Source organism: Alexandromys fortis, unplaced genomic scaffold, assembly GCF_014885135.2.
Source record: "Alexandromys fortis isolate MF-2015 unplaced genomic scaffold, M_Fortis_MF-2015_v1.1 scaffold_325, whole genome shotgun sequence".
Lineage (NCBI taxonomy): Eukaryota > Metazoa > Chordata > Mammalia > Rodentia > Cricetidae > Alexandromys > Alexandromys fortis.
The window spans coordinates 110,925-125,405 of NW_026068211.1; the positions used below are offsets into that span (position 1 = coordinate 110,925).

Below are 14,481 nucleotides of genomic sequence, written 5' to 3' on the forward strand. Positions count from 1 at the left end.
AAACCGGCCAAGACAGTCTTGAAGGAGAGGCACTCAGCTTTAGGAAGAAATGATGATGGACACCTAAAGGAACAGGCTGGCTGGAGGCTTATGATCCCGGGTGAAACTAGGGCTTTCCCCAGGCTTTGGAGGCCTGGGAGGAAGGGGCTAAGGCTGCGTGTTGTTCCCAATTCCTTTGGTGAAGCAGCAGTACTAGTTGTTCCGGAAGGAGCGGAAGGAGCACAAAACCCTGCAAGGCAATGCCCTGAAGGGTGAAGAGGGATAAAGCAGACAATCAGGTGAGTGGGTGGAGCAGACGACAGGAGGTGGGCGGTCTCCAACTGGGTGGGCCCGAAGCAGAGGTGTATTAAAGCCAAACTCCTAGCGTAGATTCTCCACCTGTGAAGCTGAAGTCAAGTGAACTGCGGCCAATAAGGAAGTAACTGATGGCGGAAGGGCCTGCGCCGCGTGAATCTGCTCCCTCAGAAGGATGTTTGTATGTCAAGCAGTTAGGTAGGTGATTCTTCTGGGCTTCAAGTTTCAAATATGTGTTCTGGGCTCCCAGAAGAGGCCCAGACGGCCTCTTTCAAAATGGGTCCTGCCCGTAGAATTGGAATGAGGAGTGAAATGGCGTGTGGGGAGCTGAAACAGGTACTTAACGCTTTGAGCTCTGAAAGGTACCGAGCCTGGCCAGCAACCTGGTACCTGTGTAGTGAGTTTCTTCCCAGTGCCTGCATCTTGTTTTTTGGTTTTCAGGGTTTTGTTTGTTTGTTTTGTTGGGGGGTGGGTGGCAGTGAACAGGTGAGTGTTCTTTGAGATGGTAATCGGAAGGAGATCTTGAACGCCCATAACTCCTGGTCTTCCAACACCTGAGCACTGAGATTGCCGGCTCTGGCCACCACTTCCAGACAAGTTCTGTAATTTTGAAATATCGGTCGGCCCATTTCCATGTGCTCGCTGCAGAAATCCAGATAGGCACGACGGTTGCCTGGGGCTGAAAAGTGGAGGGAGAGTCGGGTGGGACATTTCTCCGGCCCCTGCAGCATGGCTAGGTTCCACGGAGAGTTATGGGAGCCTTACTCAGAAGGGAGGACTTGGGACTCAGACCCTCCCCCACTCTTTGGGATCAAGGTCTTGTGCTAGCCAGTCTGGTTTCTCGCGATCTTTTGTTTCTCACGACAGGGCTTTCCTATGTAGCAGCCCTGGATGTCCTAGAACCATCTCTTGTCGACCAGTCTGGCCAGGAACGCACAGGGATCAGCCTGCCTCTACCTCTCAGATGCCGAGATTAAAGGCGTGCGTCAGCATCACTGGGCTCACCTGGCAGTTTTAAAAAGTAAAGGTTGCCGGGTGGTGGTGGCACACGCCTTTAATCCCAGCACTCGGGAGGCAGAGGCAGGTGGAGCTCTGTGAGTTCGAGACTAGCCTGGTCTACAAGAGCTAGTTCTGGGCAGGCTCCAAAAGCTACAGAGAAACAACTGTGTCTCAAAATTAAAAATAGAGGCTGAGCCCGAGTGGATGTGGCACATGCCTTTTATCACAGGAGCAAAGGCATTTCTAGAGTGAGTTCCAGGACAGTTCGGGCTCCATACAGAAACCCTGTCCCCCAAAAAAATAAAATAAATAAAAAATAAGGGTTGAAGCCGAGAGCATGGTGGCACGCCCCTTTAATGGGGGTGGGGGTGGGAGAGCAGGAGAGAGTGGCCAGTGGTATTATATTATTAGAACACCAAAGAGAGTCAGTCTTGTGCTAAAAACCTATAATCCCTGTGCTTGGAAAGTTCCAAGCTACTCTGGGCAACATGAGATAATCTCAAAGTAACAAAAGGAAAAAAACTGGTCACCCAGCGAGGACACATCAGCAGCTCTCCCTTGGACCTTGGTTGACTCTCAGTATTGGAAGAAACCCTTAATAGAAAGCAAGACCACTTCAGGACTCTCCACCTACCCTTTTCAAAGATTCAGATCCCGATGCCCAGAAAGTTGAACTAGTGGATCTGGAAAGTGGGGGATTGCAGTGAGATCCGTAGGTCCACCTCTCATTGGTGCAATGGCTCCCCAAGAAGAAAATCAGAGCCAGGGACTGTGAAAAGGTCATTTCTGTTTCCAGTTACTAATTTTATATGTGGTTGTGCCTGGGGATGTGTAAGGGGTCTGAGGATAACTTTCCTGAGTGAGTCCACCATGAGGTCCCTCAGGATCAAAACTGCCAAGTTATCAGGTTGGCAACAAGGGCTGAGCCGTCACTCTCCGCCTGCCATGATGGGCTCTTTCTGATCAGATTTCTCCATTTTCTCTCAGACTGTACTCTGGGTACCCTTGACCTGGAGTACAGTTGGGAACAGCTGTCTGAACTGGAAAAACACTTCAGGATGGAGCCACACCCAGACCTCGAAGCTCGAAGGGCCCTGGCCATGAGACTAAACCTGACTGAGGAACGAGTTAAGGTCAGATTCCCCACCAACTTTCAGCACCTTTAGGCTAGTGGTTCTCAGCCTGTGGGTTGCAACCTCTATGGGGTCGAAGGACCCTTTCACACAGCTTGCATATCAGATGTTTACATTTCATTTGGGGCCAGGGTTGTTGGTTTGGTTTGGTTTTGGTTTTTTTGAGACAGGGTTTCTCTGTAGCTTTAGAGCCATGTTTGTGCTTGTTTGTTTGTTGTTTGTCGAGACAGGGTTTCTCTGTAGCTTTGGAGCCTGTCCTGCAACTAGCACGTGTAGACCAGGCTGGCCTCAAACTCACAGAGATCCTCCTGCCTCTGTCTCCGAGTGTTGGGATTAAAGGCGCATGCCAACACCGCCCAGCTTACATTTTGATTCTTAACAGTTATGAGCAAGCATAAAAGTTTTATGGCTATGGATTACCACCACATAAATTAAATTGCTGAAGTGTTAGGAAGGTTGAGAACCACCCCAGAGCCCACACACTGAGTAGGCTGGATCGGGACTTGTGGGTCACTACCTTTTTAGGGTTGAAGGATGCTTTCATAGATTACAGTTCCATTCTTTTTTTTTTTTATGTATGCTGCAGCTAGTTGGTTGTGAGCCACCATGTGGTTGTTGGGAATTGAACTCAGGACCTCTGAGCCATCTCTCCAGCCCATACATTTTAGTTCTTAACAGTAGCAAAATCACAGTGATGAGCTATCATAACAATTTCATGGTTGTAGATCACCACAACATAGTAAACTTCTGAAGCATTAGGAAGCTCGAGAACCACCCAGGGTACTCGGTAGACTGGATCCCTAGTCTGGATCCCTAGTCGGTAGGTTCTGCCCTCAAGGCCCAGCAGTATTCCTCTGGTGGCCTCCCTCAAGGTCCTGGATAAGCAGCCTTCCTTCCCCTGCAGCACAAATCTGAGGGACTGGTAGCACAAGGTGACCCTTTGTTTTTTTTGTTTGTTTTTGTATACCCTTCCTCCCTACAGACTTGGTTCACCCTGCGTTCCCTGAAGCCTGAGACGTGCATTCTCTCTGCTTGGCTACTATGGAAGCCTGTCCGCCGCTATCGCTATAACCCTTATTCCTGTGCTTCCAGCAAAGTTGGGGGCTGCCGGTCACCAAGCAGGCCCATCAATTCCCGGGAGCGATTTAGACAGAATTTTCCGAGATACCTGGAGCTCATGCAGTACCACACCCGCAGAAGGCATTTAAGGCAAGGTTTGTACAAGTCACGGGAGAGCACAGTGAAGCCTCACATCAGCCATGCATCCTGTCAAGACAAGGAGTCTTCCCAAAACAGCCCCGGGCTCCCCGAAACTTTGGAAGCCTTGAAGAAGCTCAGACTGTCTTCTGGGTACCCAAACACAGATGATTTCTGAGAATGTCCTGCTTTGCCTTACCGCTCACTCTGGTATCTAGGGGTGACAGCCATTTGGGGGGTTCTTATTTTACACTGTGGATGTTTTGTTTCTGGCCTGGGACTTGTAGCTTTTATCACCCAAGTGCCAGGCTGCACCATGCGTGTTGTTACTTAGTTGTTTGGGTTTTTTTTTCTATTCCTATGGGATTTTTTTTTTTGTGTAACATTCAGTTTCAATTTTTGTTTTTATTTGAGGACATTTCATGCACCAGCTTGTCCTAGCATTGGCTTATTGTTAGATGTTATTCAGCTGGCTTGTTGCTGGGGCTGTTGGACTTTCATGTCTGTGTTAGGTTGATAATAAAGCTATTCATAGAAAGTAAAATGACAATGACTTATCTCAATGGCATCTTATTCCTTAGCCTAGTCTGGGTATTTTAATAGCCTGGAATGGATTGTAGATTGTGAGTGGGTGTCTTGAGCTGGTGTTTTGCTTTCTGTTTTCCTACCTTGTGCATTTGTTTACCTGGGTGGCTCTCAGACTAGATCCAAAGCCTGGGTGTGGGATTAAAAATACTACAAAACAGTGGGGCGGTGGTGGAGCATGCCTTTAATCCCAGCTTTAATCCCAACTCTGCCAGGAGGCAGAGGCAGGCAGATCTCTGTGAGTTCGAGACCAGCCTGGTCTACAAGAGCTAGTTCCAGGACAGGCTCCAAAGCTACAGAGAAACCCTGTCTCAAAACAAACAAACAAAAAAAAATACTACAAAACAGCTGGGCATGGTGGTGTACCCCTTTATTCCCAGCACTTAGGGAGGCAGAGACTGTTCTCTGCAGCGTTCGAGGCCAACCTGGTCTAGAGAGTTTCATCCCATCACCCACAACCATCCTCATCTGAACAGATGCCTTCTCCTGGTGCACGTACATACATGAGAGGAAAACATTCAAAGTAAAAGTCTTTCCAGGTAGTGGCAAAAGTGATAAACTAGGCCCTGTGGTCGCTCTGTATGGGTTTGGGCGGAACACAAGCCTGCACTTGGAGATCAGAGAATAACAATGGGGTTTTCTCCTCCCCGTTGTCTCAACCTTCTGTCTAGTCTGAGTTCCTGGTTTCTCCGTCAGGGCCCTGGGTCCCTCTCTGTCGACATTCCTTTGCCTTCCTGAATGGCTATCCTAGCCCCAGAATCTCCACAGTGGGTTGGTTTTTTTACCCTACCCGTGGTCTGTTTTAGCAAACACTCAATCCTCTTAAGCCACATGGCGCATTAGCGGTGATTTGGAGGAACATGTGACAGGCTGTGTGGGTTGGGCACAGATACAGTGTGACCGGGCTGCTTACTAAGGGCCGCTTAGTAGGGACCAGAGAGAAAAACATTCAATTTTCAAGGAGGACAAAGGGAGAAACCTGAGGTGTAGGAAACTTGGGGATTTTGCTTTTGAGAGGTAGGGGAGCAGGTCTCTGTAGACTGAGCTGTCTCAGAACACAGAAAATACACCTATTTGAGTGTGTGGTAGGTCTCAAGAATTTGTGTGTGTGTGTGTATGCACAGATATCTTCCGAAAACACTGCTGCAGCCCCTGGAGCTGAAGTTACTCATGTAAAAGCAAAGAGCCTTTATTTTATAATACAAGTTTGTCAACTCGGTCTCTCCGTGTGTCCAACATATTGGAATAATCAGAGAGCCCCGAAATCAGAGTTGGGTTTTTTTAGTAGTAACAGTGGGGGTGAGGGATTTCTAAGGTTCAGGACCCCTGATTGGCTGACATTTGTCTAGGGGCATCCTGGTGTGTGTGCTGTAAGGTGATCCTATCTACAATGGTTGGAATGTTAGGCATTTCCTTTGGATGGTCTGTTCTTGGGTAGTGCCTGGATAATCTCAGTTTGGTTCTTCGGGCAACCAGGTGCTGTTTCAGGGTAAACTACTGAGATGCTGGCAGGTGAAAATGGTTGGAAGTGAAGAGCTTCCTTTGGGTGATCTGAGTTCTACACAGGCTGCTGTGAGTTGCCGCCTAATTCTGGGAACTGAATTTGAGTCCTCTGCAAAAGTACTAGTACACTCAACTGCTGAGCTGATCTGAGATGTGGAGCCGTCTTTCCGGCCCCTAACCCCATTTCTTTCTTTTTCTTTAAGAGAAAGGTTCTCATAGAGCTAGGTAATCCTGAATTCCTTTTCTTTTTCTTTTTTGTTTTGTTTTTTTCTTCTACACAGGGTTCCTCTGTGTAGCCCTGGCTATCCTGAAACTCACTCAGATCCTTCTGCCTCTGTCTCCTGAGTGCTGGGATTAAAGCTGTGCACCACCAGGCCTGATTAAGAGAAGGTCCTTCTTCCCTTTTCCTCCTTCAGGTTGTCTAATCCAGACTTAATTGATGTGCCTGATTTTATTATAACTTGTTCTGCCATGTTTGGTTGATGTCCCTGGGAGTCCTACCCTTTTCTGAAGGGAAAGGAGGAGTGGATCTGGGGAAGAGTGGAGGTGGGGGAGGGGAAGTCCTGGGAGGAGAGGAGGAAGGGGAAACCACGTCACTAAAAAAATAGTTTTAAAATAAATAAGAAAAATTAAAAAAGAGAGAGAGGGTCCTTACCTCTCAGCACACCCTGCATAGCCCACAAACAGGTAGACATCCCCAGCTTGAGGGGTGAAGGCTGCATCCCTCACCAGGCAGCCACGAAAGCCCAAGCGGGCCTGGGCCTCATTGGCAGTGTACACAGGTTTCTGGGTGTTTGTCACTACACTGACGGGCACCTGTCCTCAAAGGCCAGGTGTACTTCCTCAGCCAAGAATTCCCACTGCACAGCGAAGAACTGGAGAGCATGAACGAGCAGGGAAAATTACAACCCATTGATGCCACTGGCTTCACCAACATCAACCAAAGGAATAAGGAACAAGACCTTCAGAAGCAAGGTGACTGCCAAATAGACCCTGACCGAGGAGCTGGCCTCCCGACTCTGCAGTTCTCCCAGACGGCACACACCTTTGGATCACAGAGATCAAAGCTGCAGAGAAACCCTGTCTGGGGGCACGGGGGGGGGGGGGCACTAATTGTGATAAATTGGGGCTTGTCCTCCCACCATCTGGCTAAGGCTGTTCCCCCACTGCCTCCACTACCAGGGACCTCTTTGATCCCTAGTTCCCTATTGGTCTAAAATTGGCGGGAGTGGGATGGGGTTCTGCTACGCAGTCCAGACTACAGCTGAATTCAAGGCAGTCTTCCTGCCTCGGCCTCGGTTGTTCTGGGAGCACAGGTGTGCACCCTCGCACTTTGCTTCACTGGGCCATTTCTCCTTTCTCATTAGCCTCTAGCTGGACGGCCAGGTAGCACACTTCCTTGGCCTTGACCTCGCCTAACTCATCACCGAGCCCAATCCTCTTAGAGCCCGGCCAGTGTCTGCAAAATCTCAGCCTGGTCAAAGAACTGAAAGGGGCCCTGGGGACACAGCGACAGATGGTGTGACAGCCCTCCATGTCCTCTCATCTTCCCAGCCTCTTAGTAGCTGTGAACAGTGGGTGGCTTTAGGCTCTCCTCTGCCCTGGCCTCCACTCTAAGGGAAGTGCTCTCAAAAAAGTTCTAGGACAGTCAGGGCTATGCAGTGAAACCCTGTCTGGGGGAGGGGGGGAGGGAGAAAATATATTATTTTCTCACACAATATATTCTGATTATAGCTTCCCCTATCTCTACACCTCCCAGTTCCTCTCCATCTCCTCGCCCCTCAGAAACCACTCCCTTTCTGGCTCTCGTTAGAAAAGAACAGGCTTCAGCTGGGCGGTGGTGACCTTTAATCCCAGGACTCCGAAGGCAGAGGCTGGTGGATCTCTGCGAGGTCAGCAGGGTCAACAGAAGGAGTTCTAGGACAGCCAGAGAACCCTGTCAGGGGGACGGTGTGTGTGGGGGGAGGGGGGCAACACAAAATAGTAAACAAACAAAAACAGACTTCTAAGAGATAACAAACATGACAAAAATAAATCAAAAACTAATATCGCGGTTGGATACTGCAGCTCAAGAGGAGGGTTGACCCGAGAATCAGACCCACTCGCTTGCTCTCACACTCAGGAGTCTCATAAAAATACTAAGTAGCTATGATACCAGCAAAGGACCTGCTGCAGACCCTTGCAGGCCCTGTGCTTGCTGCTTCAGTCTCGTGAGTTCATATATCCCCTTGTTCAGTGACCGCCAGAAAGAGGCTCTGGACGGTCTCTGCTGCCCCCTAGTGGCCATTCCGTCCCCTAGCTCTCCCACAGCTGGTTCTTTGATCCTATCTGGTCCCATTTAGCAAACTCGACAATCCTCTAAATCCAGACTAAAACCCCCAAAAGTCCGATCTGGAAAAGGCAGAAGCCAGGCAACTGTTCCACACTAAGGTAGACATTAAGCGACAACTCTAGTATACATGAGGTGGAGAAATGGACTGCTGTAAAGGGTGGTCCTAAAGTAGGAAACGGAACTTGAGTATCAGGAAGTGACTGCAGTGAACCCAAAATCCAATCTCCTGTATCTGGATCGAGGATTTAGACAAAGCAGAACACTGGCCTAACATAGAAGAAGCCCTAGGTTTGGAGAGATTGGGGAGGACAGCATTAGGTCTGGTGTGGGCAGACGCCTGTCAGGCTACTAGAGAAAGAGCAGACACAAGACAGTTTGCATAAAGTGTGTATATGACCGGACAAACCCCGAGATCTGCTCAGAGACATAAAGAGATCCTACAGGCCGGGTCGGAAGGCCAGAGAGTCCCCTGGCTTTGTTTTCTGCTTAGATTTGGCATTATGTTTACAGTGCTAAGGACAGAACCCAGAGGTCAGAGTACTCTTTTTAAGATATTTTTATTTATCGTCTTTGTGTGTGTGTGTCGTTGGGGTGCAGGGCACACTGGAGCCAGAACATAGGACATCAGCTCCTTCCCTTGCGGCATCAGCTCTCTTCACATTTCTGTTGGCTCTGGGGAAGGAACACAAGTCTCCAGGCTTTGCAGAAAGCACAGACCCGTCTTACCAGCCCTTTTGTACATGGAAAAACAAACAACAAAAAACTGAAGATAGAGGGGCTGGGGAGATGGCACCCATATTGTTTTGTTTTGTTTTGTTTTGTTTTTGAGACAGGGTTTCTCTGTGTAACCCTAACTGTCCTGGAACTCACTCTGTAGAACAGGCTGGACTGGAACTCAGAGATCCACCTGCCTCTGCCTCCCGAGTGCTGAGATTAAAGGCTTTTACAATCACTGCCAGGCATTTTTGCTTGTTTTTTGTTGAACTGTCTAACTCTAGTCCCAGGGGATCTGACACCCTTTTCTGGCCTCACCAGACACCAGAATGTACGTGTTACACAGATATACACGCAGGCAAAATACTCATACACATAAAACACATTTTTTCTTTTTTATTTATTTATTTATTTATTTATTTATTTATTATGTATACAATATTCTGTCTGTGTCTATGCCTGAAGGCCAGAAGAGGGCACCGGACCTCATTACAGATGGTTGTAAGCCACCATGTGGTTGCTGGGAATTGAACTCAGGACCTTTGGAAGAGCAGGCAATGCTCTTAACCTCTGAGCCATCTCTCCAGCCCCAAAACAGGGTTTCTTTGCGTAGCAACCTGGAACTAACTCTTGTAGACCAGGTTGGCCTTGAACTCACAGAGATCTACTTGCCTCTGCCTCCCAAATGCTGGGATTAAAGGCATGCACCACCACCACCCAGCCCATAAAGCAAATTTTAAATTAAAAAAAAAAGTTAGAACTAAAGCCCTATCAATGAGTGTGATAGTTATGTGGCTGGGGCAGTTTGTGAGGCCACCAGCAATGGAACCAGTATTTATCCCTAGTGTAAAAACTGGCTTTTTGGATCCCATTCCCCGTGGAGGGATACCTTGCTCAGCCTAGATGCGGGGAGAGGGCCTTGCTCCTGCCTCCAGTGATGTGACAGACTCTGAATCCCCATGAGAGGTTCACCCTTTCTGGGAGTGGATGGGGAGTGGAGTGGAGTGGGGAGAGGGTGTGGGAGGAGGGGAGGGAGAAGGAACTGAGATTAGTATATAAAATTTTTTAAAAATTGTTTAAAAAAATAAAAATGTAAAAAAAAAATGGTTAAACCAGGTGGTGGTGGCTAATCCCAGCACTCGGGAGGTAGGGGCGTGCAGATCTCTGTGAGTTCAAGGCCATCCTGGTCTACAAGAGCTAGTTCCAGGACAGGCTCCAAAGCTACAGAGTAACCCTGTACCAAAAGAAAAAAAAAATCTAGACGAATGCTTCCCAACGGAGGTATTCTGCATGGCTAGATTCCCCAATACATTTTACTATGTCGAGACAGTTTTAGCCTGTGACTCCATACCAGCTTTGAACTTAGGGTAGGCACCAGGGTAGATAGACTACAGGTCTGTTGCCTGAAGTCTGAAAAGACTATAGACTGCATGATTCCCATTGCTTGGCCTTCTGGAACAGGCAACTCAGAGACGGTGGGAAAGACTGGTTGCTCAGCTCCATGGTGCCAACAGCTGAGGAGCAGTTCCCAGGCATGGCCACAAGTGGGCACTGAGGGCTCAGGTTTTAGTCTATCTTTGTTTTTGCTTTTGGAGACAGGGTTTTTCTGCAGAGCCCTGACTGTCCTGGAACTTACTCTGTAGGCCAGGCTGGCCTCCAACTCAGAGATCCCCCTGCCTCTGCCTCACGTTCCTGGAAATGAAGGTGTGTGCCTCCACCACTGTGTGTTCTCAAGGAGTCCAGAATGGCTGGCCTAAAGTTCATCCTTCACCATATGGGCTCTTGGGATGGCGTTCATGTCTTCAGGCTTGGCAGCAGTCACCTTTACACACTGAGCCATCTTGCCAGCTCTCTGCCTTGCTTTTTGAGACCATCAGAACGTGGACTGGGTGATTCAGCTGTACTTGTTGGCCCCAGAGATCTTCACCTCTCCAGCTCCAGGTTAGAGGTACAAGACCACACCACGACAAGTAGCTTTTTGCTTGGGTACTAAGGAGACCGTGTTTGGACACAAAATTAAACTTTTCCAGTCCCTTGCCCTTTCTGAGCTGAAGGACCAAGTTCCTCAATTCAGAAGGAAGTAAATTCTACAAGTGTCCTCATGTGACCTTTGCCATGGGAGGATGGGACTACAGACCCAGCAATTCAAGGCCTTGGTCCACAGCAAAAGAACTGTGCATGGGTGTTTAGACACAACAGGTGAATGGTAGACGAAACGCAGCAGGTATCTCTCTGATGAGGTATCGTGTAGCTATCAACATTAATGACATACTGGGGGTGGGGGAAACAGTGGCAGAAGCCCGTGAAGTCTGAGCATCCAGGAGGTGGAGGCAGGATTCGACTTCAAGGGGTTGTCCTTTGCAACGTAGAAAGTTCAAGGCCAGCCTGTTGTCTGCAAACTTGACAAAAATTGAGGAAAAAATGGGAGATGGGGGAAATTACCATCTATTTTAAATGCTGGGCAGTGGTGGCACACGCTTTTAATCCCAGCATTTAGAAGGCGGAAACAGGTAGATCTCTGCGAGTTGGAGGCCAGCCTGGTCTACAGAGCAAGTTCCAGGACAGGCTCCAAAGCTACACAGAGAAACCCTGTCTTGGGAAAAAAAAAAGAAAAAAATTATATATGTACGTATATATATATATGTATATGTATATATAGATATATGTGTGTGTGTGTGCTTTTGCCTGCATGCATATGCACTATGTGCATGCCTGAAGAAGCCAACCAGATCCTCTAGAACTGGAGTTACAGCTGATTGTGGGTCACAGTGTGGGTGCTGGGAACTGAACCCAGGGTCCTCCGGAAAGAGAAGCCAGGGAGAGATGGCTCTCCAGCTGACTATGAGTGAACCATTTCCTGAATACGGTACTTTCGACTATATGAGCTGAGCAGGAGGGTCGCTCTGTTTTGTTTTTATTTTTTATTTTTCCGAGACAGGGTTTCTTTCTGTAATAGCCATAGCTGTCCTGGAACTTGCTCCTGTAGAGCATGCTGACCACAAACTCAGAGATCTGCCTGCCTCTGCCTGCCAAGTGTCACTCTGTCTGTTACATTTTTACCTGTCTGTGTGCTCGTGCAGGCGTGCACTCTCCAGAGAACTTGCCAAAGCAGGCAGTGGAGGACAGAGGATAAGCCGCAGCTGGTTCTCTCCTCCCACCATGTGGGCCGCAAGGAAGGAACTCAGCTATCAGTCTTGGCAGGAAGGGCCTTCACCTGCTGAGCCGATTCCCCGCCCCATCTCTGCTTCCCAACAGCAGAATCAATGTGGCCAGCCTCTTCAAGCTCCTGCTATGTCGGCTTCCCTGCCAGGATGAACTGTCACCCAAATAAACTGCTTCTGCCTTGAGTTGCCTCATCCAGCTTTTATTCAACTGGGAACATTTGGCAGCTGAGCTGCAGAAGGGAAACCAAGGCAAAAGGGTAGGTGGAAGACACCGAGGAATTCAGGGAGAGGTGAGGAAGGGGGCAGAAGGGCAAGGCAGGGTGTGTGCACACGTGGATTCTGGGGAGGCACACCCCCTCACAGAGGCGATCTCTGGCCTGACTTGGTGGCCGCAGGAGCATCGAGGAAGGACCACAGGTCTTTGAGACATTTCAGTCCTTCCTGTCATAAGGCGGCTGCCAGGAGGTCTCAGGACTGGGGGAGAGAGAGAGGTTAGCTTCAGAGGCAGAGGAGAACGGACTATACTATAGGAGGGAAGCAAAGCCAGGTGTGGGGGCACAGTCCTGCAGCCGTGGCAATCCTCCTGCCTCAGCCTCTCAAGTGCTCCTTTTATAGATGAGAAACTGGGTGTGGATGAGCTGAAACTGTAACTAGATTCCTGGTACAAAGCATGCTGGGAGTGGGCATCTAGTCCACCGGGTGTGGGATGTGATACCCAGTTCTAGACCAAGGTACAGGAACTAATACCAGGGCAGAGAGGATGGAAGGAAGTATCTTCTGGGTTGTGGAGTGAGAAACTAGGACTTAGTTCCGACTGGGCCAGCAAGTGCTGCCCAGTTGTCAGGGCTGAGTTTAGAGCACACGCAGAACAAATGGCAAGAAAACAAAGTCGAGTCTCCGCTGTGGTTTCAAGCCAGCCCAGCCAACCAGACAGAACTGTCTCACATAAAGGTAGCTCAGGGTTAGAGCTCCTGCTAAGAACCCCCTTTGTGTGACTTACTGGTAGATCCCCTGCCTAGAATCCTCCAGTGAGAGGCTGGGGATGTGACACAGTGGTAGAGCCCCTGCCTAGAATCCCCCAGTGAGGGGCTGGGGTGTGGCTCAGTGGTAGAGCCCCTGCCTAGAATCCCCCAGTGAGGGGCTGGGGTGTGGCTCAGTGGTAGAGCTTTTGCCTAGCATGCATGAAGCACTGTTCAAGTCCTAATTTTAAAAAAAAAATGCAATGGTAGTTCATACCTTTATTCCCAACACTACAGAGAGAGAGAGTTCAAGATCAGCCTGATCTACAATTCAAGTGCCAGGGCAGCCAGGGCTATTAGCTGTCTCAATAAACCAAAATAAATAAATAAAATCAATGCATTAAAAACCTGTTTCCTGTCAAAGGGACAAAGGCAATCTAGGGCCAAAATACCAGGGATCTTGAGCAGTTAAGTTATTGTTATACTTATTCATTTTGTGTGCCAGTGTTTGCGTGTAAGAACCTGAGTGCTTGGCGCCCATGGAGGTCAGAAGAGTACATTAGATTCCCTGGAACTGGAGTTAGGAATTATTATAAATCACAGCGTGGTGCTGGGAATCGAACCTAGGTCCTTGGCAAGAGCAACAAGCGCTCTTAACCCAAACCACCTCCGCACAAACTAACTGTGTAGCTAAGGAGGATTCTTAGGACTGAATAAGAATCCATCTTAAGGATGACTTCTTGATCCTCCTGCCCCTACTTCCAAAATGTTCAGATCACAGGCTGCCCCACAATGCCCATTCATTTGTTTTATGTTTTACTTTGTTTTGTGTTTTATGTGTATGCAGTGTTTGTCTGCATGTATGTCTGTGCGACCTGTGTGTGCAGTGCCCTCAGAGACCAGAAGAGGATGTTAGATTCTCTGGAACTGCAGTTACAGGTAACTGTGAACCACCTCATCAGCCCTGGGGGCTGAACCCGAGTCCTCTGCAAGAGCAGCCAGTGCTCTTAAGCACGGAGACATCTCTCCAGCGCCACTGTTTTGATTTATTCAGGCAAGGACTCAGGAGGTGCTTATTCCTGCTCTCCTGAGTGCTGGGATTCGAGAGGTGAGTCACTCCATCCAGTTTTGGAGTGCTGGAGATGGAACCCTGAGCTTCCTGCGTGGTAGGCAAGCACTCCACCAACTAAACCACATCCTCAACCACAAACCTGACTTCCTTGAGCATCTTCCATTCCAGAATCAAGAAGGCCACTTGAGGCAAGCCCCTTGCCCCCATCACCTCCACAGTACCACTCTGTGACCCCTTAGGTGTGATCCTTCCTGGCTAGAGGGGACTCTAGGACGTGGCCATTCTCACTCTCCGCTCTGAGAGTCCATACACAGGGGCGGCTACAACACCCCAAGGTGGTACCCCATCTCCCAGTAGCCCCCTTACCCCTGCCTCCAGGTCTCACTGGCACTGAGCCAGGGCAGCTTTGATGGCGGCTACCAGTTTCCGAAACTTGCTTTCTGTATCCACGTAGCCATCACCTCTCTGAAAAGAGAAGAGAGGAAAGGGTAGAGCTAGGTCTCACACATCGAGGCCATAGCCATGTGAC

At 49.0% G+C, this 14,481-nt stretch overlaps 1 protein-coding gene and 1 long non-coding RNA gene across 3 annotated transcripts; one reads left to right on the forward strand and one right to left on the reverse strand.

Annotated features, from left to right (window-relative positions):
• Positions 1-345: 345 nt before the first annotated feature.
• Positions 346-4,173, forward strand: LOC126493332 (homeobox protein unc-4 homolog). The gene is made up of 3 exons (XM_050130308.1): positions 346-492; positions 2,281-2,426; positions 3,409-4,173. Exons 1-3 carry the CDS (start codon positions 426-428, stop codon positions 3,799-3,801), a joined length of 606 nt encoding a protein of 201 aa, XP_049986265.1. The 5' UTR covers positions 346-425; the 3' UTR covers positions 3,802-4,173.
• Positions 4,174-9,188: 5,015 nt separating this feature from the next.
• On the reverse strand, positions 9,189-14,460 carry LOC126493342 (uncharacterized). 2 transcript variants are annotated; one of them, XR_007589789.1, is made up of 3 exons: positions 14,319-14,451; positions 11,818-12,395; positions 9,189-11,156 (listed from the first exon to the last, which is right to left on the reverse strand). It is a non-coding gene; the product is annotated as an uncharacterized lncRNA (long non-coding RNA). The 2 variants fall into 2 exon arrangements; XR_007589788.1 differs by lacking the exon at positions 9,189-11,156 and having other exon boundaries at positions 12,101-12,395; positions 14,319-14,460.
• Positions 14,461-14,481: the final 21 nt, after the last annotated feature.

Bases quoted from the DNA above. Each gene is read 5' to 3' on its own strand.
- LOC126493332 (XM_050130308.1), top strand. From the start codon at position 426: ATGGCGGAAGGGCCTGCGCCGCGTGAATCTGCTCCCTCAGAAGGATGT. The intron at 493-2,280 runs GTAGGTGATTCT...ATTTTCTCTCAG, and splicing joins TTTGTATGTCAAGCAGTTAG to ACTGTACTCTGGGTACCCTT. The intron at 2,427-3,408 runs GTCAGATTCCCC...TCCTCCCTACAG, and splicing joins TGACTGAGGAACGAGTTAAG to ACTTGGTTCACCCTGCGTTC.